Source organism: Drosophila virilis, chromosome X (genome assembly GCF_030788295.1).
Source record: "Drosophila virilis strain 15010-1051.87 chromosome X, Dvir_AGI_RSII-ME, whole genome shotgun sequence".
Classification (NCBI taxonomy): Eukaryota; Metazoa; Arthropoda; class Insecta; order Diptera; family Drosophilidae; genus Drosophila; species Drosophila virilis.
The window spans coordinates 20,480,757-20,507,201 of NC_091543.1; the positions used below are offsets into that span (position 1 = coordinate 20,480,757).

Genomic DNA, 26,445 nt, shown 5'->3' on the forward strand with positions numbered 1-26,445 from the left:
ACACACACACTAACACATACATGAAAATACATACATACATAGACAAATGGGACGAGTCTGTGCATTAGCGCACCAACTGTCAATACTCTTATTTTCAATTGGCAAATGCTGTTTTTGGCTGTCAAATCAATTGACTTTGTTTTTGGCTTTCATTTCCAAGCACGCGGGGCGGTGCGGGGCGGGGCGGTACGAGCTTGAAACGTTCGCTAATTGAATTTGCCTGTTAAGACGAAATATATTTGCCTTGACTTAACCCAACAATGTGGGCAGGAAGCAGCAGCAGCAGCAGCAGCAGATATGTGGAACCAAAGAAGCGGTTTTTCTATTTCGAGTGGTCAATAAATTCAGGCATGGGTTGCAAAAAAGTATGTCAAAGATTTGGAGTGGATCGGCTCGGCGGCGTGGGCTTCCCAAGTGGACCTTACACCAATTCTGAGTTCATTCAGTTCGAAATTAAAGCAAAAGCTGTTTGCCAAATTTCACTGTCTCTGTCACCTCGAAGCTTTCACATTCACTTCAACGCCTCCACTTCCAGATAAGGATTATGCTATTGATTTGCTTTGTGCATTTCATTGGAAGCTGTGCCTGGAAATTGCAGCAGCTTCTAGGCTAGAGAATTCGCCACATCTATCTGTTGTTTCACTCATTTCGCACTCATTTCGCATCGCGTGCGTAGGAGCGTAAGGGAGAGAGTGTGAGCTTTAGAGCCAATCTGGGGCTTGCCTTGGGCGGGCTGCCAGCCAGCATGTGGATGGCATTTTGGGCCAGACATTCAAACTAGTTTTTGTACACATTGGCCACACAAATACTATGCATGTATGTATGTATGTATGTGTGTATGTGACACATGGCGGACACAATTACGAAAAGTACACGATGTGTACAATGTTTTTATAATTATGTATGTATGTTAATAAAAATAAACATTTACCTACACAGACTGCGCAATTTGAATTAAAAGCATGCAGAGCGTAGCCAAAAACGAATTTTTAAAAAAATATTTATTTTTTTGGTTTTTTTTTTTTTTTTTTTGTATACTTTTATTTCATTTGAGGTCGCTGGGGTCGACGACAAATCTTAATAAAATCGCGTGCGTTTTTATTTTTTCTTCTTTATGGACTGTGAAGGTCACTCCGGCAGCAGCAGCAGAGCAGGCGCAGCGCAGCAGCAGAGCAGGCGCAGCGCAGCAGCAGAGCAGGCGCAGCAGTGGCGCCGGCATCGACGCTGACGCCTGTACACGGAGGGTGTTTAATTTATATTGCAATCTCCCCCCTTTTCGTACGTGCGTGCAATACGCAACAAGGAAAAAGTTCGAAATAATATGCATACATGCATACACACACACACACACACACACACACACACACACACACACACACATCCGTTCGAGCTGCATACAAAAATGCAATCCAAATTTGTGTGCGTGTGTGTGTGCGTGTGGGCAACGTGTTAAATTTAACGAGCTGCTGCATTTATTATTGCCGTTGTCAAAGGGTTTATGTGACATGCACACAAACACACAGCAGCAAATATGTATGCATGTATATGTGTGGATATTAACGCATTAACTCCAACCACACAGATTGTCACCTAACGGTTAACTGTGGGGGCGCCACTTGAAACTGACAAAAAAGCTGATGCTGTTTAAATGCCAGCCTGGCAACGTACATACAATGTGTGTGTGTGTGTTAGTGTGTGTGCATGCTTGTTTGTTAAGTGGCTTGTTAATTATGCTTATGGCTCGAAGAATTAACAAAAATATGCTGAGCAGCAACAATCAGAGCGCTGCCACTCAAGACCCTCTCGAGATGTCGAAAATCTAATTAACACACAGTTGCACACACACACACACACACACACACACACTCACGTATTCTTAACGATTCTCGAAATGACGACAGTTCGCGTAGCTCAAATTGAGTTCAATTGAAGTAACTGTTTACCATTTGACAGCAATAACAATAGGGCATCATTTACGCATATGCCCACTCCACTTCCAGTCCCCTACTCTCACTCTCTTGCACTGGAATTGGAAATGCAACAAAACAAAAATAGTGCAAAATGCGAAATGCAAACGTTAAGCGTTGGCTGCTGATGTCATCAACGGGGAAAACAACAAGAAAGACAACAACAATTACAAATAACAAAAACAACAACAACAACAACAACTACTACTACTGCAAAGGCACTTGGATTTTAACAATCGTCACATACGAACGGCACTCTGCCAGCGTGGGGCAAAACTTGATTTAACTGGATGACTTCATTAATGAACTGGCAACAAAACAGGCGCGCATAAATATGCAAATACATAACTGAACAACTCTGTGTATGTTTGTACTTACACATATTCATATAATTCATATGTATGTAAATGCATACACATGTAATCACAATGGAAACTACAAAACGCTTGCGTGCGTGCGCGTTGGCAGGCAATGCTATACAAATAAAAAAAAATGAGCAACAAGAACAATACGCGCGCGCACGCCGCATTGTGCGCACTTGTCTGCCGTCTAGTTGGATTTTGCGCAGGCTGGCAGCACTGTTTGGCTTTTTGCAAGCGTATGTAGGTGCGCAGAAGAAGACAATTCAATTGCGAATGTTAAGTGAAGTCTATTGATTCAATTGGCTTCGATTGCAGCTGCGACTGCGTTTTTAATTAAAACGCAACACAAACGAAGGCTGCGTCTGCCGCTCCAACAACAACAACAACAACAACAACTCTGAACAACCCCCACGGCGTGTGCGTGAGGTTCTTGAACTCATTCGTTCGACAACAATTTGGCCTTTCCATAAATAAGGGCCGATGTTATTGTTGCTTGCCGTTATTTTGCACACGATGACAGCGACCGGAAAACGGATGTGCCCTATTTGGCCGTTAGTCGTATACATCAATTTATTAATACACACATACATATGTATGTATGTACATATGCATATGTTAATGCTTGAATTTTTCGTTGTGAACAACATGCGTTTACGGCATGGTAAGAACTTTTTTGTCGCTTCTTCATTTCAAATTGTGCCATTTGAAATGGAAACAGACAGGAAAAAGGTGTTGCCACATTTGAAATGTTATTGGAACAAGTTCAATTAAACGGCTCATTAAAATGAAACATTTTGTTTGTTTAGTTGTTGAACAAAATATGATATTGATACTTTAAGCTTTAGTATATGTGAAGCTACATAAGTCAGTTTTTTAATAAAGACATTTGTGTGCATATTAAGTAAATTAAGAAAACGACGACTAAACGGAAAAGAGTAAATCTGAAGAGAACTAACAATATGAACCACTAAACTTATTCAAAATGAACTAGAATTCCCATCGTTAACATACATATGCATGCATGCATGTATGTATGTACTATGTGCATGTGTGTGTGTGTGTGTGCATGTCATGCATCACGCACTCACACGTCGCGATGCGCCATTAAAGATCAATGTGACGGTGGGTGACAAAGTGCGTCCGGTTTCGAGCGTTTTCTCGGATGCAAATGTCCAAGGCCTGTGGCTGGTGCTTTTGCTGAATAGTTGGTGCCAATGAACGCACTGAAACCGTTATGGCCGCCTTCAACACAGTATATTGGCAATGTGTTGTTGTTGTTGGTGGCTGCTGTCGAAAAGTTTTCCCCCTCAATGGAAAAACTATGCAGCCGGCAGGCAGAAATGCGCACAGCTGCAACAACAGCAACAGCAACAGCAGCAGCACAAAACGTGCAGCGCATAAAAAGAAGTGTGAAATGGAAAAACACATAAAAGAAAAATACAACTCATACAGACAACAGCCGCACACACACACACACACGCACACGCACACACATGTATATAAAACGAGAACATTAAAGGAATTTCATTTGAGTTTGGCTGGCAACGCCGTGTGACCTGCCAATTGGCAGCTTCGTTTTTCAAAAGCGCCGCTTTCTAACTGCACTTTAAGCAGCCACAGTTCAAAAGCTCGGCTCGTATTTACATATGAATATAATATACATATGCATGTAACACACATATGTGTGTATGTATGTATGTGTCATCCCATTGTTATGATACTCTACTGTCAAAAAATGAGTGTATATGTTGGACAATTACAAATTAGAAATTTCTGGAAGTTTCCTTTCTTTGCGTCTGTCACATTTGAATATCTACATATATTCTCTCAATTGTCACAGTTTGAAGGGAACTAGCAGATGACAGAGTATTCGACATTCGTCCATAATAACGAAAGCGCAACATCTTTACTTGTTTCACTGTAATTTGATGTGCCACAATCTCTTTGTGCAATCTCGCGGTTCTCGACAGAGGATTCGTATTCGCAGAATGAGTTAACAATAAAAGTGCTGGCGTTGACGTCTGTCGAGCCAATTCTGAGGCATGTCAGTTCGCATTAACGACCAGCATGCAACATGAGCACTTGATGCACATCCATCCATTCAATTTTGAATGGCAGCAAAGGGACGCTGAAAAAGTACTCGATTTGCAGTTAAATTGCGTATTCAACGTGGGCAACGCAAGAAAGATAGATATGTATGTAGCTTGACTCGCAGATACCCAATGCAGAGCCACAAGCTACACGTATCGCCTTTCTATGCGCTTCTCATAAAATCAAGATTTGTTCAGTGTGGCAGCGGGTTGAAGATAATAAAAGAGAGAGAGAGAGACTGAATGATGTAGGAAAAGGGACACCAGAAAGGCCTGGAAAGTCAGATTTAAATATTTTATGCAAATATTTATGTTCATGATGTTCCTTTTATGTATGTTTAACCTTCAGAGTTGATTCGTATCTACAAAATCCCATACAAAATTATCATATGCAAAATTTATATTTCACAATTCTAATATATCGCATCCCGAATACACAGATTTCCAGATGATAACCCTATAGGGTTATTCGAAAATTCTATGGTATTTGAAAGCAGAACCAAAAGGAAACAAAACGAAATGCTCAAAAAAGATTTTCTGCGAAAACCGTATTCAAGAAATTGGCTTGTTTTTCACAGGTTTTTTAATTGAAACTGATAGCTCAGACTATAAGAATAAATTCATAGAAAAAAGTTGTTCATCAAAATTGATGAATGCCCGGAAAAACTTAACTTATAAATAACACAAGACACGCCCAACTTGCAATATTAATAACAATAATTTACTGATTAATTACTTGTGTAATTAAACATGATTAATTAACTTTAAAATAGGTAGGTGAACCTAGAATAAACAACAAGTATTGTTGTGTGTGTGTGTGTGTGTGTTGGCAAAGCTTAGTCAAACAACAAAGTTGCCAGTGTTGTAGAATCATCCAATTAGCATTAAGTGACTTTTTGTACTCAAAGTCTTAAGCACTGCCAATTGAAATACTATAACTGAGCATATATACTCATGTATGCAAGTGTATTTCCATATACATACATAAATAATTGGCAAGGGCAGCCAAAAACTGTGTCAGCGTGCACATGATGCAAAGCGGTAAACTTTTAGCGCTCACTGTTTGTATGTGTGTTAGGTCCAGGGATGGGCCGCAGAACTCAGTTACATATATGAATATTTTTTAGAGATGAGGCGATAGTTCGAGAACGGTTTGAGATAAGCTGCGATATTCAGATTCAGACTTTGAAGAAGAAAGCGACGCAGTCTACGCAGAATCCGCGCCATCGAACTGCCAAACCGGGTATTTGGATAAAAAATTTAAAACTTAACTTGTAATGTTAGGCATGTTCAATACATTACTGTAAAGCTAGGTTAAGATGCTCAAGCACAGTATCAATCAATTTGCTAATAAAAGAGAGAAAAACAAGAGAATATATTTTCTCCGTTGTGGAGTTAACCCATTTTGTGGGTTACCAAGGGTGGCTCTATATTGTTGGGCTATTTTTCGTGCTGCTGCACACGCGCCCATCTCTAGCTGGGTACCGTTTGTTCCTTTGCTCTGCTGTTTGCTGTGACACACAAACTGCATTTGCCTGCCTGTCACACACATGTTTTTGGCAATAGTTCGACTTTGACTTGCACCGTTGATGTTTATACGAGCTGGCTAATGGCAAGCGGATGACGATGACGGTGACGATGACGATGATGATAATTATGATGATGCTGCTGATGAGCATGATGATGATGATGATGTTGGACAGTGTTGAGTTGTGGCGCTACACTAAAAACGTTGTTGTGCACATAAATATTTAGCTTGCAAGTGTCGCTGTCTGCGTAATTATGACAGTCACAGTTTGAACCAATTTCTCTGCTCGAGTAGCCTTTGCGCAATCAAATCATTTGATACAACAGAAAAAATGCTAATTTAATACATTTATACATAATATGTATTTAGTTATGTATGTGAAACACACAAATGCACGAACCTCGCATCAAAAATGGGCAATAGAACAACAGGAGTGAGTTGTTATCTTCGGTATATCCGAACTTTAAATACCCTTGCAGATTGTTGGTACATTTTTTTTTGTTGGTATTTTCAACCAATTCTTTTTCTTATTTAAGCAATATGAAATAGTTCATGAGAAGGAGAGGAATAAAGAGACGAAATAGAAGTACAAAAAGAAGCATTTTAGAGGAATCAAGATTTTAGAATTTGCCACAAAATAAAAGTGTATACAGAGGCAACAACATGGCAAAGGGTATGCCAAAAGTCAAATGCCCGCCCAAAAGGTATTCAGTGCCCGTTTCTGCCTTTCTGAATTACTCAACGTTTTAAGCCAGCGCACGTTCGAGTCACTTTTTACACTGCTACGAAAAGATACAACAAAAATAAAAAAAAAAAGAGGTGAAAAAAGCCACAAAATGTCAAACAAAAGAACAAGTTCTCAAGCAAATAATAAGAAATGTATCTGTTAATATTATTTCTTTTTTTTTTGTTGTTGTTGTTGTTGTTAATATTGTTGTTGTGTTTTGCTTGTTATTCAATTTGAATGTTCTTTTTTTTTTTAATGGCATTGCCTGCCCGCCAATTTTTTAAGATTTGCATAATTTAATGGGTGTATTTTTGCGTTGTTGTTGTCTCATTCGCATGGAATGTGGAACCCAAGTGGATTCAAGATTCGAGTTGAAATTAAATATAAACTGTAAAACTGTTATAAAAGCTCGCTGTGCATTTTAAGCCCACCCTACTGGACCCAGAGGATACCAGCTTAGCGGTACTTTCTTGCGCTGCGAAAGTCACAACAAAAGCAGAAACCCAACCCAAAACAAACTTGCGAGGCATCGCGTCGCTGCCGCTGCTGCTGCTGCGGCCTCTGCCGGCGTCTGCAATAACTCCTGCAGCGAGACGCTCTCACTTGAGAATTGTGTACCGCAGCCGCAGCCGCTGCCGCTGCCGCCGCCACCGTCGTCGTCGTCTGGCAGTTTGTCTGCTTTTATGGAAACCGGCTAAATTCCATTTGATTGGGATGCCTTTGCCTTTTCTTTTCTCTTGCTGCATTTCACAATTGAGTTTCTGCTGACGTCGCAGCGCACAGCTGTCAAGGGCGTTGGGCTTTTGGATGGCCGCGGCGGCCTGCAGGCAGCGACGCAGCTTTCAATACCGTTACATTTATTGTAGTGGGCGCAAATCTCATTGGCTGGTCTTATAAAGCGGAGCTTGGAGTATGTACATATGTATGTATAGATGTGTATGTATGTATAGATGTGCGCATTATAAGTGCATTTGCGTGCACATATATGTACATACCTTTAATGCTGTTCACTTATTTCTGTTTGCCGCCCCAACTGTTGCTACAGTTTACTAACTGTAGTGGTTGTTGTGTTTGCCAGCGTTGGCGTCGTAGTTTGGCTATAGTGGTTGTGGTGGTGGTGGTTGGTGTTGTCGTTGTTGTTGTTGTACAGCGCGGCAAGGAGGAATGCATTGAATATAATTTAGTTCTTTATTCTTGCATTAACTTTCTACATAGTGTGTATGAAATTTGCATCTAAAAGCCGCGCGCAACAGCAAGCAAAAGCAAGAGCAAAGTCAAATGCAAGCAATTCCAAACACTGTGCGTGTTGGTAAACGGGTTTACTTTACTCTGGAAACCGCAATAACAACAATACCGAATTAAATTTATCAATTGCAACGCTTGTGTATTGCATTTACGGACACTTAATTCAACACTTTTCGACTCGTTTTAATCAAAACAAGGCTTCAATGCACAACAAAAACAAATTGTAAAAAAATAATAAATTGTAAACGCACGCAGACGCCGTCGCGCCAGTCCGCTCAATGAGTTTTATGTGACTGAATCCAAAAAGCGACTGTTAAGTTAACAGGCTCTCTGTGAGCGCAACAGTTGGTTAACAGTTCTAAAAGAAGAGTATGGAAACCGTTTAGATGTAAGTATGCAGCGATTTTAGCATAATTCTCAGGGTTAATTTTTAAATATATTTTTCCACTTAACTTTTTTTTTAGCAATAGCAAGTCTAAAATAAACGGAGCTTTGTTAACAAACACAACTCGCGCAACGTAAAACTAACAGTACGTATGCGCAAAATTTCGAGTCACAAACGCAAAAAGCAACTCAGTGAACGCATAAATGAGCACCGCGAGGATTTTCTCATGTAAATCAACAGCGCCGTTAGCGCCGACTTATATTTATTTCTATATAATAATATAAAAAAAAAAAACAGGTATAATTAAACTGCTGCTACTACGCCTCCTGCTCGCCGCCGTTAGCCAACTTTTTCGCCCTCTTTGCCAGCTTCTTTATGTGTTCGCTCTTGTCCAGATTGTTCTGGAAGAAGGTCGTCTCCTTGCGCGCCTGCGACACCTCCGTCTGCAGACGCTGCTTATGCACCGCCTGCTCGTAATTCATGCGCTCCGTCAGGTGGACCCACTTGAAGCGCGGCAAATATTTCATGCTCCACAGCGAGTCGAAGAACTGTGACTTTTTGCGCGTCGAGATTTGCTTGTTATTAAGCAGCGGCACGATCTGCTTGGCCACACGCTTCGACTCGAACTCCACCCAGCCTTCGGTAAAATGAATATTGTAGCGTTTGCGTTTATTTTTCTTGGCCTTTTTGTCGCCACCTAAAGCAGAAGAAGAAGGAAAATAATTGGCATAAGCGAGCGCTGGAGGGGCGCCAATTACTACTCACCCGGCTGCTTTTCCGGCTGCAAGTAGACCCGTCCGATTTTGCCAAATTCACCCAGAATTTCACGCAGACGCGTAACATTCATGTGCTTTGGTATGTTCGATATATAAATAATGCCCTTTTTGCGTTTCTTTGGCTGGACGATTGCCTTAGCGCCGGCTTTGAAGTTGGCCAAATCCATTTCATCGTCGTCGTCATCATTGTCATCTGCGCTGGGAACGGCGACTGCCTCAATGCTTTTATCTGTGCTGCCATTTAGCTCCGTTGATTTGGGCAGCATTTCGTCATCACTTTCCACATCAACGGGCAGCGTTGCGGATTTTGTTTTTAGTTTTTTCTTCATTTGTTTTTAGTGCAAAACGTGCGCTTCATGTGTGACCGTATACTTTTAATACGAAAATATCGAAGCATCATTTGCTCCACACTGAACGTGCTCGCGTACTGTAAAATAACATTTGGCTTAACATATTCGACAAACTTCTCGCACTTGTTGACCATAGCGTCTTACGTCAAACTTTAAAATTTCGATAACTACTTTTCGATAACGCAGGGCTGAAGTATTTCGCGCATAAAAAAAAGTGCAGTTGATAAAAAGAAAACAATTGAATTCCGTCGGTTTTAATGTTGGCACACAGTTGATTACCATCCTCTCAAAATGCCAGTAAGTAGCTTGACTTATCGCATTTTCACAAAACATATGAATAAATGATCGATGAGTAATACTGGAACCTATACTACATATTTCTAGCGCCATTGAACAATTATTTGAACTTGAAATGTTTAATTCTTGCTTATGCTTATAATTTTCTAGGCCTATCATTCGGAAATAGAAGAGTTCCAACGGCAGGTGGGAAACATGGCCATTTTGCCGTTGCGCACCAAAGTACGAGGGCCAGCGCCCAGTGTTAACGCTGATAACGATATTATTGATGAGTCACTATATTATTTCAAAGCAAACGTTTTCTTTCGCACATATGAAGTCAAGGTAGGGCTGCACAACATGTTCAATAATGTTAAATAATGAATTCTTGTATTGCAGTCGGAAGTGGATCGTGTGCTTATCTATATAACGCTCTACATTACCGAATGCCTGAAAAAGCTGGCTCGTTGCACGAGCAAGGAGCAAGGGCAGCAGGAGCTCTATGCCATGGCCATAGCGAAGTTTGATATACCAGGCGATGCGGGCTTTCCACTCAATTCGGTCTATAGCAAGCCAGATAATGCCGATCTGATGCGTGAGTATTTGCTGCAGTTGCGCCAGGAAACCGGCTATCGAGTGCTTGAGAAGGTCTTCGATACGACAGATGATAAGCCAAACAAATGGTGGATATGTTTTGCGAGAAAGAGGTTTATGGAGAAGAGCCTTTCGGGTCCCGGCCAGTAGAACATTCCTAAAATCGACTGTTAAATCAATTTTAAGACTGTTCAAGCGTTGTTGCAGCCCTGCGGCAGTGTTGATAAATGCCCAAAGTATTCACATGTATGGCGCCAAGTTTAAAATCAAACTTATAAAAGACAATGTATTATTATCATTTATTAAAATATATTTTTGTTTTATCTAGTTTCGTTTCTTTGAAAGCCAATTAACAGTTGACGATTAAATCAATCGGGCCACATATAAACAGGCACGGCAGGCACAACTTAAAATTAATAACATATAATAGCACAAACAAAAAAAAAAAAAAAATACTATATATATATATAAGACTTAGCATAGAAGGACAATGAAACGTTATAAGGTATTTCACACGTTTACAGCATATTTACAAAATACTTGGCAAGCACTCGGGCCCATTAAGCCCTACTACTACTACTACTACTACTACTACTAGTTAAACTCTCTAATAATCTCTACAATGCTCTGATATGTGCCCGTGACAATGCCCAGCAGGGCGATTGTTAGAATGGCGATATTCTTGAAATAGATCCAGGTGCCGAGGCCCTTGGGCACCTGGGTGCGTGTCACAAAATCAATGATCACAGGTATAACAAATGCCAGCGAGGTGGAGCATAATGCACCGATCAGTGAGATAAATAGATTCAATTGAGGCACCACCAGGGCGACGCAAACTGCAAGTGACCAGAGACAGAGCAATATGGATTTAATTTTAGATATTTACACTGAGAGAGATATTTACAACTTACATGTCATCATGATCATGACGAAACGCAGGGCCACCTGCATGGTAATCGGATACTTTTGGGCACAGCCATTGGCACGCTTAACGGGCGGCCACAATATTTTCATCATCACGAAGAACTGTATGGGATAGCCAAAGAAGACGCCCAAGGCGGCGACCATCTTAACGACCTGCGACATGCTGCACGAAATAATATGAATATATGTATATGATTTAATGCTCAACGTGGTATGTTATTGATTCTTTCGCCTGTACTCACACATCCTCGACATTCAGATTGAGCGTAATGCTGCCGGCAACATCCTCGCCCCAGCGCACATAGCTAACGAATCCCGTGAAAATGAACAGCGCCGTGATGAACAGCATCGTTACGTTGAGCACACCGAAACGGCTGCTGAAATTGTCGGGTTCGCGCATCGAATTGCGTAGCGGCAGGATCAGGGCAATGCCCTCGTATGAGAAGAGTGCGGTGCCAAAGAACAGCGCCAGCTGGCTGCCGCTCGTAAAATAATGCCGTTCCGCAACTGATGGCATCGGACCGTCCGAGAAGGCGATCGTCAGTGTGGCAATCAGGCCAAATAACAGCGCAAAGTTGGCCAGCAGCGATACCGGCGATATATACTTAAGGTTTGTCATCAGGGAAGGTATCATTGCCGGCAGCAGTGTAATCAGCATAACCATGCTCATGCTGATGTCTATGCCGTTCTGTTGCAGCACCTGAGACAAGATGAAATATATGCAATTAGGTTTGTTTTAAAAAAAACACTAGTGTTGGAAAACGCTCAATGTTTAACTGCTTAAAAGTGCGCGCATGACACTGGCTCCTTTTATAGTGTTGCAAATGAGCGCAGAAATTTGAATTATTAAACAACAAAATACATACATATATAAACATATCACAATAATCATTTATTATTAACGAGCTGATCGATATTTGAAACCGAACTAATTACTGTTTTTATTACTTTTTTTTAAATCAGAAATTCAGAAATTGTCTTACGTTTTTCTATCGGAACACATAACCTCACAAAATTGGAGCATAACGGAATTGCTGTACTTGAGTATATCTAGCAAATGTTGTAAGGTTGTCTTAAGCTTAACAACTGTTGAGTAACTGTTGTGTAACTGAGTAACGGTTGCATGAATGTGTCTATATCTAAAATTTAGTTGATATCTCTTAAAATGAACAACATTAAATAGAAAAGATCGAGAATCGAATCAGTCGGGTTATATGTCTACAAGAGTTAAGTTGATAGTTTGTGGCGATACCCTGTAATTTAATGAACCACTCTTGCCACAAGTAGGGTATATACATATATAACTATAAATAAGTTTCAACAAGAAACTTCGTTTTTGTTTTTTTGCGCTCACCTGGTAGAGATTTTCCGTGATGAACACAAAGTAAATGGCACAGAAACCGAATTGCGTAACACAGAGAAACATCTCGACGATGAGCTTCATGGCGCGCGACATGCAGCGCAAAGGTCGTGGCCCGTACTCGAAGCACTTCTCAACCGTCTCCGGGTAATCGTAAAAGGTGGCGCCCGGCGTCTTGGAGACGGCCAACAGGGAGCCGCGTATGAGCAGCCGTTCGCAGTGCACGCACATGATCGCAATTATGGGCAGCATCAGTGTGGAGCCCACCAGGCCGCCATTCTTGAAGCAATCGCCCATGGCAAAGAGGCCAGCGCCGACGCTGCCCTTGAACAGATGTGTGGCTGCCTCCAGATTGCTGGTCGCATGTCGCCGCTTCACCGTGCTCTCCACATCCTTGTCCGCATGCTTTGCAGTGTGCTCCGGCGGCGCCTGCTGCTGTTGCTGTGCCTCCGGCTTTGTTATTTCCAATGTTCTGCCCATGGCGCCAGCTTCGATGGCCTTTTCGTGATTGCTCTCTAGCTTCTGCAAGTGTTGTGTGTGATTAATCTCTATTTACAATTGTTTATTTTTTTTTTATTAATAATACAATATATTTAAGTGCCGAACGCCGTGAACTCTGTTCGTCATGCCTCGCACACAAATGCACAAGCGCGTTAAACAGTTAAACGACGAAAGCGAAAAGAGTGAGAAAGTCAAGCAATGCGAAAGCGAAAGCAAAAGCACAACCAAAAGCATACTTAACGGTTTTCTAGATTAGAGGATAAGCGTTCGAGTGTGGGGCGCGGAGAGCGAGAAGAAGGCGTAGGAAATTGATCTCGAACAGAACACAATTCGATAACGGAATGCACTGCTATTAACCCTAGAAAGCCGGCTGGTTCAATTGATTGCATTCTCCTACAGAGATATTTACGTATATTTATTTTATTGTATATTAATAGTTGTTTTGTTTTATGTCAACTTAGCTTGGAAGTAGAACTATTTGATTGCTAATGCGAAAATCAATGGGTTTATAACCAATGCATTTAAATCTTCGAGAATCCGATTGTGAACTGAACCAGTTCGAAACAGAAATTCAAAGCTATTTATTTTATTTGTTGAACCAAACGAGTTCACCACCAGAAGATCGTTCCGAAACCCGAACAGAATCATGTGGTCTGTCAGAGGTCAGAGGTCGAAGGTTAGAGATCAAGTTAAAGCCGCTAGTTCGAGCCATAAACCACATAAAACGAACTAGAGCTTTGCAGCCCTGATTCTGATTGGAATCTAATTGATCTAAGATATCTAATGGTTTTTATAACAAATGCGCGTAACTGATCACTTTGCGCAAAAAACAATCGACTTGGTGCATGCCCAGTCGCTTTTGTTTTTTGTTTTTAAATATCCTAATGTCGAATTTAATGCCCGGAACTGACAAAAGCATGCAAAAAATAAAAACCATTACAAAAATATAATTAAACAACAAACAAAAAAGAAAAATACGCGCATTTTGCACGTTCTTATTATTATTATTGTTTTGATTTCCGCATTTGGATTCGCGACAAGTCAAGCAATTAAAGCTGTGAGAATTTCACAATAAGAAATACGTATTTCACACACATTTACGGCACAGGTGAATCGATTGAATACGTATTTAAACGAATGTTGAAATATTTTCAATTAATATTTGAACGCCGTTCATTGTTTGAAGAGTTCAGCAACTATTTTATGTACAAAATGTACCCGTGCATATTTTATTATTATTTTATGTTATGTTATGTCTAGTGTTAAGGAGCAGGTGTAGTTGGCTAGATAGTCGATATCTGTGTGCGTGGGCCGCATTAACATGCGCTATGCACAAAGATAAGCGATCAGAGCACGAATCATAATTGCAAATCAGAATATTACACATTATTAGTAACAACATTGCCAATCAATGCGCACCTTTTATTGCAAAAAAAAAAGAAAGAAGAGAATGCAACTGTGTTTTGTTCTCACTTTTTATATGTGAATTGTTTTTTTTTTTTTTTAATCAGTTTTCGGAAAATGTTCCGGAACGTTGGCGCGTGCGCTGTGTGTTTTTTGTTTTCCACCTTTTCAGGAGCGTGTTGACGCGTCAAGAACTCAAACCAGACTCAATTCAAAATATTCGAAATGGCCAAGAGCCGCGTGTGAAATACACGAGCAAGGCGAGCTGCGACTGCGGCAGTTGCTCTGCGCGCGTCTGTGTGTGTGTGTGTGTGTGTGCTTGTGATAGTGTCTGTGCGTGTGTGTGTGTGTGCGCTCATAAGCAATAATGGTCAACGGCTTTTTGCATTCATACCTTGCATTTGACGGCGTTCGTCTCTCTCCCTCTCGCTCTCTCGCTCACTCAGAACTCTGTTGAGCGACAGTTCTGTTATCTCAGTACATTTTGCTGTTGTTGCATTCTTCTTAAATGCAATTTGCAAATTTTAGTTTTTGATTGTTTAAAACTCTGTTTGTACTGTTTTTAAAAACGTTTTATCAGTTTGCAAAGCTGTTAAAATCAGTTTTTTTTTTTCGCAACAATATTACATGCACTTAAATAGTAATACAAAAAGCTTAACAGTTTCTTTGCCAAATTCGCACGTGCGTGCATAAAAGAAAGGCGTTATTATTATCCGTTATTGTTCAATGCTGTATGTAAACTTTTTAAACGGCACGCACTGGGGAATATTTCTAAAATGTACTTGGCTATAAATACAATTGTGTTTAAATTACCGATGTATTTTTGGGAAGAGGCTTAATTCCACAAAAATTGTTCAGTTAATTTTATCAGCAACAAGATGTTTTTATTTATTTATTAATTATTTTATTGGCTGGTCCAATATTTATTTATTTTATATTCGGTCTGCCGAACATTAAGAAATTAAATAAATAAATATTAAAAATAAATAACATGACATCATATAATTAAAAAAAATAAAATAAATAATATTAATAAAACAATTAAAATAAGAAATATTTTATGTTCCAATAATAAATAAATAAAATAAGGAAATTGAAAAAAAAATGTTTTGTAAAAAATAAAATAAACAAATAAATAAAGAAATAAAAAATAAATAAAAAAAAAAGTAAAATTAGTCTAAGCCAAACAACTTTGTTTTAAGCTCAATGTCCAGTAAAGTGCTTAAAGACAAACAAGACTTTTAATTGGCGATCTGAGTCAAGATCTGGGCATATGGAACATCTCGATCGCTTCAAATTTCTACTATATATAGTCAAGCGATTCGTCTGGCTATTGGCCAATTCGCAGATCTATATTCCACTTAATTTCCACTGCCTGACAGAACGGATCTTAAATAAAAGTCCCAGTCCCTAGTCCCGAGTGGGAAATATATTCCTAATGGCTTTGATTTTGATGAAATTTAATCAAATTAATGAAATAACACAATGAGTTCTATTGCGCTTCACACAACACGATCTGCCATTTATTTACATTGGTTTGTTTTCCACTTTTCCGGTTTCGAGCAACAAAATATAGTATCTTTCTCCGTGCAGTTCTATCTAATGCGAGACTCGTTAAATTAGTCAGCTTTTGTCAGATGGTCTTGAAGTCTATTTATGGGTCCTTAGCAGGTGAACAACAAATAAGTTAGGCGAAAGTCACAGTTTCTAAGAGCTATTATATAAAGTAGTATAAAAAGTATTTCTGAAATACAGCAACAATATCATGAGTCCGAGCAGCATCCTGTTTAGCATATTCCAGTCGGGTATTATCGACTGCGAGATACCCGTATGTATACATACAGATCTTTAAGGGAGTTCATCAGTTGCCAGCCGAGCACACTCAAAGATATAGATTTGATCGATTTGCTAGTTTTAAGACTTTTGTTGCTTATTCATTTCCTGAAGTTCGACCGAGTCTTCCACACAAACAAATATGCTCGTTTTGCACGTATTGAGGGGGTATCAAAAATGAGTGCCAGGGCATGGAACTGGAAGGGTAAGTGTATCGGCATTGCATAGCCATAGTCCAATTGGAAATTGATATGGAACTCACGACAAGTGCACGTCTCAGGTTCAAGGATGTGCGGCACAATGCGGCGTATGAGCAATTTATGCACGTGCCGATCGAACGATGAAGCACAAGTACGATACGCGTCTCGTATATGCGTTATGCGACATGACAATATTCAAAATTCTTGGCCGTTCGATGGCACAACATGAATTCGAAAGGCGCAACAAGTTCGTGATCGAGCTGCGGTGTTCGTTACACCTGCAACTGGGGCCGAGCACTTGGAACGCATGGAAATGTACGGCATTAAATTGGCTGTTGTTGTTGTTGTTTTTCTTTTGTGTAGCGCCAGTTAAATGAATTGCATGAAACTCATGACTGCGCTTTTCTGGTCAATTTGGACTTTCTACGAATATGGCGCATATTGATAAACAATCAATGTTAAGTTCGAACGATCGAACGATCGATGTTTACGGAATTGAACAATTGGATTATATAAGCCAACAACCAAATGCTTAAACGGAAGCATCCATATTCACCATCAGAGATGAGCTCGTGCCGTTGAGAATTTTCAAAAGTTACGATATGATTTCTGCTAAAATATGTACTCATCTACATATACATAAATATATATATTTAATATTTATAAATATTTCAAAAATAATAATATAAGCGAAATCACTTTTTCACACATTTTCCGCAAGCGCAAGTTCAAGCTCTTCGTTCTTTACTTCGACCTCAATTTTCACCACGCGGCGTGAATTTTCGCATTGACTAAATCACCTTTCATATGCTTTCACACATATTTTCCGTTCGTTATTTTTTTTTGTCTTTTTGAAACGCGCGTTCATTTCTTTATAAACCGATTGAGCTTTATCTAAGCTTTTCCACTCAGGCCGCTGGATTTACCGCCCATTTTCCACAGCTACGCGTGGAATTGTTCATACTCGTTTCTTTGCCAATTAGCCCTCGTTGAGTCTCGTTGGTTTCGGCTCGTTCTGTTGTCGCCCGAAGATATTTCGTGTGTTAGCACGAGCACGAGACTCGTGTTGTTTGTCGCCCGAAGATATTTCGTGTGTTAGCACGAGCACGAGACTCGTGTTGTTTTAACTGTCGATTCAATTCACATAACTTCTTTGCATGTAGAAATTGATTTCGGTGGACGATTTGAAGGCCGTTGGTCGGGCAATGTCGAAACGGTTTCGATTAGATTGATTTAGTTTCGTTCGGATAAGATTAATTTCAATTTTCATTGAGACTCGTGTGTGTGTGTGTGTGTGTGTGCGTGTATTCTTGAACAGGTATGAGTATAAGGCATGGAATTTCCGGAGCGTGCCAATTGTTATTTATCTGTTTCCCATATGCCCGTTTGATGAAATGATTTAATTGCAATAGATAGTGCATTCTAGAGTATTGCAAGTTCAAAATTAATTTTTAATATTTTGATAAATTGTAGCAAAAATACATTTTATATATTTCGAAGTTCGGCTTTTAACTGAATCGAATTAATATTTATATGGTCGATCTTTGGACACGCTTATTAAATTTCAAATGCAAACACTTTTAATCCGTCAAAGGCCTGGAAAATTCCATTGAAAAACTTGTTTATGCGCCACTTAAAAAGCAAAAACAAACTATTTTATATGCATTGAAAAAACTATGGAAAATTTTTTTGGTATCTTGTAAAATGTACCATTGCCACAGTTGGTTAGTTTGGATGTGTTTGCGGCTCGAGAAAGATCTCTGCAATGGAAATTATTCACAAGCTCAAAAGCGAATGTGATGAAAAGTGAAAACTCATTAAAACACGAAGTGCTTAAAGACATTTGCCTAGCTGGGTTACCCATACCGATTGTTCCTTATGATGCTGCACGATTTATATGTATATATAGATATAGTTTGTGAAGAGCATCGTAAAGTTCGTAATACTGAAGTTTGGTTTGGATTAACTTGAATTGAATCAGCTATTTTGAATGCACGATCAGGTTGCGCCAAAGTTTTTCAAATGATATAGTAGTATATGATATAGTGTTTCGATCTGTTGCCTTGCAGCGCATTTTACGAGTTGAGCGACTGAAAACGTTTTGTTTTATTTTTTTTTCAAAAAACGATTTTCAAAACGACTTTTTACTCAAATACAAAGCTGATCATTTGTGTGCTAATCATTGATCACAAAAAATAAACAAAACTTTTTGTGACTTTGCGGGTTGACGGCAAAACAGCGTCCCGTAATTTATTTACACGTAGAAAATATATAAAAAAAAAAAAAACATCGCTCATCATGACAAATGGGCATTAAAAACTATTTCGCGGCACATGGATCATAAGTAATTGTCGTACATCATAGCTATGTAATATAAATACATATATATACATATATATATATATATATATATATATATATATATATATATATATATATATATATATATATATAGGTTATGGCTATTTGAGCCAGATGCTTGAGAACGTGCTAGTCGCCCGGAGCGAAGAGCTAGTGCTGCTCCTCCTCGCCAAAGTGCTTGACAATCTCCTTGAGGCTCTCGTAGGAGCCGGTGAAGAAGCCCAACAGCGCCAGAACGAGAATGATGAGATTCTTGAGGCAAATCCAAATGCCTGGCCCCTTGTTCGGCTCGCTGCGCGCAATCAGCTCGATGACAGGCGGAAAGACCAGGGCCAATGCCGTGGAGCAGAGCGCGCCAATTAGCGAGATGAACAGACTCAAGGCGGGCACCAGTTCCGCAATGGCCACTAAATGGTGTATGTATGCACTGTACTTAAGCCAATCCATGCTCTCTGTCCATGTCTACTTACGCGTCACGAGCACCAGCAGGCTGCGGAAGATGAGCTCCCCGTTGAGGGCACGGCCTTCCAGGCCGCACATCTGCTTGGCGCTGGGCCACATGATCTGGACAGCGACAAAGAACTGCAGTGGATAGCCGAGCAGGACGCCCATGGAGACCATCAGCTTGACCGCCTGCGCCAGGCTGCGAGTGTGTGCGTGTCAGTGAGAGAGTGTGTGTGTGTGGGGAAAGTAAATGGTAGGGTTTAAGCGTGGCGCCCAAAAACTGCTTGAAGATGGGCGCGTGACACGAGGCACGCCAATTGAATTTTCACAATAAACCGCATCCTGAATGAAACAAGTTTACGAATTGAGCCAGCTAGCTGGTTCGAATCGTGAACCGCAACTGCAACTGCCTGTTCCCTCCGTGAGTCACGCGTGAGTGCCTCGTGAGCGACACGCCAATCTTCAGCTTTGGAAATTAGACGTTTGCATGCTCACATGGTATCGCCAAGATTGAGCGTTAGACTGCCGCCAACGTGGTCGCCCCATTTCATGTAGCCGACAGAGCCGGCGAACATGAACATGACGGAGACAAGGAACATGCCGACATTGAGCACGCCCAGCGTGCTCTCAAACTGGTGCGGCTTACGCATGGCGTTCTTCAGCGGCATCACCAGGGCGATGCCCTCGAAGGCAAAGATGGCGGTGCCGAAGAAGAGCGCCAGCTGGGAGCCATTCGTCCAGTAGGCGCGTTCCCTCACCTCCGGCAGGCCATCCTTCAGAGCATAGTACAGCGTTATGGCCAGTCCCAGTATCATGCAGACATTCGCGAATAGCGATACCGGCGTCAGCCATTTGAGATTCGTTATCAGCGAGCTGAGCAGCACCGGTGCCAGGGCCAGCAGCATCACCAGATGCACATCCATGTCAATGCCATACGCTTGCAGGATCTTCGATGCGGTGTGCGTGTGTGTGTGTGTGTGTGTGTGTGTGAAGTAAGCGTTTTTGTCATCAGCTGTAGCCGGTCAACATCCACCTGGCCGCACTCACCTGCTTCACGTTGGTGCTGATGAACACAAAGTAGATGCAGCAGAAGCCCAGCTGGGTGACACAGATGAATATGTCCACCAGGTGGCCCATGGTGCGCGACCAGCCGCGCAATTTGATGGGCCCATTCTCGAAGCACTGCTCCACAGTCGCCGCATAGTCCGCACAGATTGCGTCGCCGCGCAGATCGCGCATCTTCCGGGAGCAGGCGATGAGCACGTGCTGACAGTGGATGCTGATCACCGCGATGACGATCGTCAGCAGCGGCCCGACAATTAGTCCACCGTTCTTGAAGGCATCGCCCATGGCAAATAGTCCTGGTCCAATGTTGCCCTTGAACAGATGCACAATTGTCTCCAGGTAGCTGCATTTTGGGATAGAGTCATGCAAAATGCGATATCGATAACGTGCACGTTTATCGGATCGGTTCTCAAAACAAGAGGCGGGAAGGATGTGGTTTGGAGCACGGTTAGTCGGGGTTTACACTTCGCACTTGGAGCTATAGTTAAATGGAGCACGAATCGGGTTTTCAAGGTTAGTTGATAGCGTTATTAACAAAGCTTCAAAAACGGGTTTGACACGAACCGGTTCACACGCGGAATTAGTAAAGAATCAAGCGTACCTTAAGCCCAACTGGTTTTATAATAATCAACTGAACCGAAAGCCGAGCCAACTAGTTGGGAAAGGGAGATGCCCATAAGAACCATAAAATTTTGGTTAGAACTCAAAACTAGCCAGCATCTTCTATAGCAAAGTATATACAAATCTCAGTACAACGGGCAGTTGATAATTGTAATGCAATTGTTTGACAACAACCTTATGAATATACATAGGTCAAAGAAGGGTTTGAACCGAGTCGTTGGTTCAAGGATGTGCAACAATAGCGAGTGATAGTGAGTTAGTTCGAAAAGCGAATCGAACCAGCGGCAATATTTATATTTCGCCCTGATTATAGTTAGCCGAGGGTTGCTAAGGTTGACCTAAACAGATCAGCTTAAGGCCTCTTCAAGCGGATGGACGTCAAGCTAGGTCGGAGGTACGGAAAATCCCAGCAGTCAGTCCCTTCCAACTTGCCGTTCATTAAATAGAGCTGACTATTCAGAATATTTAAATTGGGCTTACCGAGAGCATCGAATTCAGTTGAGTTTTTAGTGGCATTTTTAGTTGGTTTTTAGTGGGTTTTTAGTTGGTTTTTAGTTGGTTTTTAGTGGGTTTTTAGTGGGTTTTTGTAGTGGGCTTTGCTTTTGATTGCCGTAAGCCTTAAATCTGGAGCAATTGTTGTGCCAAGCATTTTCTTAATAGATTAAATAGTTTTGATTTGGATGAGTTATGGCTTGTTAGTTAGTTCACATAATGTTAAGTTGTTTAATCAAGCCTCATGCGATATATCCGGGATTTTGTTAGTTTGGAGTCGGATATTGGGGTGTTTTTTTTTGTGTTAGTCTGGCTGTGGTTTCCATGTAGCCATACCTTGTGGGCGGATGGTAATCCCCCTCCGCCTTTGGGGCTGCAATTGCTGTTGCGCCCGCTGCCTGGACAGTTGTCTCTTCTGATTCGGTCGTTGTCATCTTTGGATAATTGGAGCACTGGTTTGGTTGCGCAGTGCTTGGCACAGATGCAGCTCTGGCCTGGGGTCTGTTGGAGGCCTTTTGTTGCAGCGCGGAATTTTAAAAGAAAGATAAAAGCTGTGCTTTAAATCGCTGTTGATTAAGTTGGGCATTCGTTCAATTGAATGGCACAAACGCGCAGTTGATGAGCTTCAATTGCCCGACTTTTGGTAAACAATTCCGGCTTGGGGCCCTCCCATAAAGCAGCTCACGGCACAAATATTTATGTACATAACATAAGCATATGATAAGATCAGACTTTCAGTTAAATAACAAGTTAATTAGAGCTTAAACATAAGGATACGCTGTTAATATTAGTAAATCTTAATTTATATTATTCAATAGTTCATTAAATAGTATTAGATCATGTGCATTTTTAGCCCTATTAAAAGAACCTCTTATTAAATTTTAAGAATTTTGTTAATTCAATTGAAACCATAAAAAAATTAAATAAAAAATATATAAATAAGTTATCGTTGGGTTTGTTTGTTAGAAAATGTTTTGTATATGTAATACAAAAGCTTCTAATTCATTTCAATAATTTTCTAATCAAATGAATTTCATATTGCAAGCAAATTGTAACTTTATCTATGCATTTATCTGTATTTGGCTTAAGCATTATCTAACAACAATTGCGATTCGGATCATGAGTAGAACCGAATGATTAATTCCAGTTTGTTATGGTCGAGTGCGTGAAAACTTGGGCAATTAATTCCATTAAGTGCTGCATATAAATCACAGCACGGGGGAATCACCTGGTTGCAGCAGTTTTCACTCAATAAACACAACTTGTGTCACAGTGAAGCTTGCCATGAGTGAAATATTTGTTTCGCTAATCGCAACAAATGGCATTATAAATGATAAGAAATGGATTTACGAGAATTTGTCAGACTTTATGATTGCCAAACCCTAAATATTAATGCATTCGATTTCATTGAGGCTTTTGCCTGATCATAAAACCCGGAGAGGGAGAGGGGGAGAGAGAGAGAGAGAGAAAGAAAGTCCCAAAACAAAGGCGTACTCATATTAAGTTTCCATTGCTTATCGTGCCGATTTGCGATGGTCATCTATTTTATATATATACCTATATATACATATATATACCGATTAGTTAGCCATTAGTTGCACAGCTGCATCAAAATGTGCGAGTTACAACTTTGAAGTTGTTTTAAATGAAATAAAACAACAATGAGACCCCTGTGAAACTATTCGCAAAATCAAACAGGTGCTTCTCAGCGAAAAACTAATGACTCGGTATTTAAATATATCACACGTTTATATCATGAATTTTATAAGTTAATTGTTTAGCGAGAGCTTTTCTCAACTCAAGAATTAAACACAATTTATTAACTGACGGTATTTTAAAGTGCTGCCAGTTATGCGACAAATTGTGGCAGCACTTTGACAACAGAAGTTTGGCTACACTCTAGATATATATGAGCACGTGTTTAATCATTTAAATTATAAACTATTCAAAGTAAATGTTTATGATGGGTAAATACAACAAAATAAGATAAGATCAGAGTAATAAACTTGAAAGCTTATTTGTTGATTTCATAGAAATGTTTAATAAATAAAGTATATACCTATTAACTGCAGCTGATTAGATTTAATAATTGGCCAAGAGTCTACCAAAAACTTTGGCAATTCATATATTTATGCTCAATTTTTGGATGATATGGCATTATAATTATTAAAACAGGACAACTGCTGCGGCAGCGGAAATTGTAAATATTGTGTAAGCGCATTTTAAGATGCGTCCATAAATTGTTCAAGTCAGGCCAGGAACAATAAATAAATGAAAATCATTGATAAATATATAAAATTATAAGTGAATTATTATAAATTAAATGTCATACTCAAAGATTAGCCACAACGTGTCGTACACAATTGAGGCTCAAGTAAGTTGAGCTGGGGCGGGCGCTGAGGATCTTGGCGCCGATAATGTGAATGATACGCTCAAGTGGGCCCAGAGATTGCGCACCTGGAAGAGGCAGCAAGGGCGAAGGGGGTGGGGTGCAATTGGGTGCTAGGTAACTAACAAATAATTGAAAACTGGGTCTCTTGGCTTTACGAGCCACCTTGAGTAAATCCAGTCAGCAAATTCATGACGCTTATCGGCAGCTACTCAAAAGCACTCAAAAACTCACGGCATCAATTGTTGTTATACTATTGTTATTGTTGTTTTCTTTGAGAGCCTAACAGGAAGCCTGACGTCAGTTGCCATGAAACGTCTGTTGGGTCTAAATATGCTAAGGAAAAGTACGCCGTGATAAGCGCCATAGCAGGCAATCTTACGTATAATTCACCCACGCACTTCTCTGCACACTATTATGCAGTAGATACACTATAATTGTTGGCTCGGTACCTCGACCAAGTCATAAATGCTGTAGTACTTATATTTGTTAATCACGAGTTGGCAGCCGCCTGGAATCAAGACAATTCAATGTCTTTGCGTGGAAATTTTCCATGCTCGGCAAGTTTTTCCACTGGCCTATGCTGGGTCCAATGCCTGCCTCTGCAATGGGCATATCCATGGGCATGGATTTGTGCAGGGGGAGCTCTGCTATCTGCTTGGCAAATATTATTAGTAACTGTTTGTCGGGAATCTGACAACAAAATTGCGTACACAACAACACAGATTGTGAATGAAAGAGACTAATTGAACAAGCTATAAAATTAATATTTTTATCTTAACTGTATTTGCGCTCAACAATTCATTTATCGTGCAGTCTGAATGACAGACAGTTGCTTATCTCGCTTGTTAAAATGTAACAGCAACAGTAGAGAGTGCTGCCAATTTGGACTCCAAAATGGGCAGCACTCAGCTTAGCTTGAAAAAACCTCTTGTTACAAATGATAAGTTGTTCAGAAAGAAGATAAGAAAATGCAATTCAATTTTGTTCGAGTGGAAAGCATGTGCTTAAAAGTCTTAAAAAGGTAGCGAACATGTTAATGCCAAGACTTTAGTTAGCTCTTAACTTTTGTTTTATATATATGGAAATAGAATACGTTTTTGGTCGGAAACTGAAGTTAAATAACATCAATCAGAATACATTTACGACTTTTGCTTATAACTTGGCTCTTACCAAAATAATATTCAGTTAATTATTATTATGAACAATTTGAGTAAGAAAGTATTCTGAACATATGTATATACAAAATATAAATACATGAGGTACTCAAATACAATACCATACTATAGTATATTTGTATGAAATCAAATCATTATTTTGGGATTTTCGAATGTATATGTACATTTCCAAGGCTCCGGGCTCGAATAGCCGGCCTATAGTATATGACGGTGGCAATCTCTTACAGGCAGGCCATATAAGGCAGTGCCATTTGGAAAGTAAGCTTTTTTATGTCCTCTATGCGAGCTGTAATAATAATGGAAAATATCTACATATATGTCCTAAAGAGTATCTTTAGTTTGTGTCGCTACAAGGTATCTGAGCCCCAATAGACCCACCCCCCCTTTGGGCCGCCTCTGCTGTCAAGTGCAGCCGCTGCGTCGCGGTGAGTACTGCTAAATGTTGTTGTTATTATTTGTTGTTATTATTTGTTGTTGTTGTTGTTGTTGTTGCTGACTTTGACTTGAATTTGCATTTGGAAAATGAAAACGAAGTTAATTTGTGCTTCTTTTTTATTTACATATATCTATCTGAGAGCGGCAAGTGTAACTGGTTTTGCGGCGTACTCAGATAATAATTAACGTGCGAGAAACAACAATAAAACAAAAAAAATAATAAAACAACAAAAAATTGAATAATAAATGGGCACACAAACTTGCTAGAGCTTAGTTCAGTTTTTGACGTTTGCTCTAAAACATCCTCTTTTTAGCACACACTTTTTAATTTGTTCTTTAGTTGACATACTAAGCACGGACGGGAACACATATGCATTCTACTTCTTATAAACACACACTCTACACACCTCTGCATCCATTTTGGCAGCTGCTGTTGTTGTTGTTATTACTGTTGTTGTTGTTGTTGTTGTTGTTGTTGCTGAGAGAACTCGGTCAATGCACGAGACGATCTGGCAAATAAATGGACGCGTAATTTGGCAAATTCTTTGGCGGGTTTTTTAATGATTTATTTTTATTGCCGCTTGCTTTCGGCTTGTTGTTCGTTGTTGTTCTGATGCTATGCAGCTGCTTCTTCTTTAGCCCAATTTTGCTAATGTGTGTCATGTATCGTTGTTATTGTTGTTGTCGTTGTTGTTGTCGTTGCTCCTGCCGTACGGATACGGATGCATTTGCCTTAACGGTTGCGATCCGGACTAATGGCTCAGAACGTAGCGTGTGTTAATCGCTTCACGAAATCATCAAGACTGACGGGCCGGGCCGGGCCGTAGCCGCTGCCGTCTCTCATTGGCGCTGACGCCGCTGCTGACGCTGACTGCGCTGTCGCTGCTGTTGCTGTTGCTGTTGCTGTTGCCGTTGCCTGCCTTCGGCATTTGACACTT

General features: G+C 40.3%; 5 protein-coding genes across 8 annotated transcripts in view; 1 reads left to right on the plus strand and 4 right to left on the minus strand.

The window, feature by feature from the left end:
* Positions 1-8,189, minus strand: part of LOC6632109 (pleckstrin homology-like domain family B member 2) — a 28,617-nt gene extending 20,428 nt beyond the window's left edge. The window contains exon 1 of the mRNA XM_002055596.4: positions 7,670-8,189. The gene's annotated coding sequence lies outside the window, so the exon portion shown is untranslated. The remainder of the gene's footprint in view (positions 1-7,669) is intronic.
* Positions 8,190-8,523: 334 nt separating this feature from the next.
* On the minus strand, positions 8,524-9,460 carry LOC6632108 (uncharacterized). Its single transcript, XM_002055595.4, has 2 exons — positions 9,070-9,460; positions 8,524-9,001 (listed from the first exon to the last, which is right to left on the minus strand). The coding sequence occupies exons 1-2, from the start codon at positions 9,407-9,409 to the stop codon at positions 8,622-8,624; spliced, it is 720 nt and encodes a 239-aa protein (XP_002055631.2). The 5' UTR covers positions 9,410-9,460; the 3' UTR covers positions 8,524-8,621.
* A 113-nt stretch (positions 9,461-9,573) lies between these two features.
* Arpc3B (Actin-related protein 2/3 complex, subunit 3B) lies at positions 9,574-10,628 on the plus strand. The gene is made up of 3 exons (XM_002055594.4): positions 9,574-9,727; positions 9,878-10,051; positions 10,106-10,628. The coding sequence occupies exons 1-3, from the start codon at positions 9,722-9,724 to the stop codon at positions 10,448-10,450; spliced, it is 525 nt and encodes a 174-aa protein (XP_002055630.1). The 5' UTR covers positions 9,574-9,721; the 3' UTR covers positions 10,451-10,628.
* LOC6632106 (proton-coupled amino acid transporter-like protein pathetic) lies at positions 10,573-26,040 on the minus strand. Of its 4 annotated transcripts, none has more exons than XM_015171219.3 (5): positions 25,915-26,040; positions 12,579-13,106; positions 11,467-11,924; positions 11,212-11,387; positions 10,573-11,136 (listed from the first exon to the last, which is right to left on the minus strand). In XM_015171219.3, exons 1-5 carry the CDS (start codon positions 25,924-25,926, stop codon positions 10,895-10,897), a joined length of 1,416 nt encoding a protein of 471 aa, XP_015026705.1. In that variant the 5' UTR covers positions 25,927-26,040; the 3' UTR covers positions 10,573-10,894. The 4 variants fall into 4 exon arrangements, with proteins under 4 accessions (XP_015026705.1, XP_015026707.1, XP_015026706.1 ...); XM_015171221.3 differs by lacking the exon at positions 25,915-26,040 and adding an exon at positions 14,559-14,703; XM_015171220.3 differs by lacking the exon at positions 25,915-26,040 and adding an exon at positions 14,505-14,702.
* On the minus strand, positions 18,953-26,045 carry LOC6632105 (proton-coupled amino acid transporter 1). Its single transcript, XM_002055592.4, has 6 exons — positions 25,915-26,045; positions 21,842-22,017; positions 20,375-20,735; positions 19,823-20,274; positions 19,354-19,526; positions 18,953-19,290 (listed from the first exon to the last, which is right to left on the minus strand). Exons 1-6 carry the CDS (start codon positions 25,924-25,926, stop codon positions 19,034-19,036), a joined length of 1,431 nt encoding a protein of 476 aa, XP_002055628.2. The 5' UTR covers positions 25,927-26,045; the 3' UTR covers positions 18,953-19,033.
* Positions 26,046-26,445: the final 400 nt, after the last annotated feature.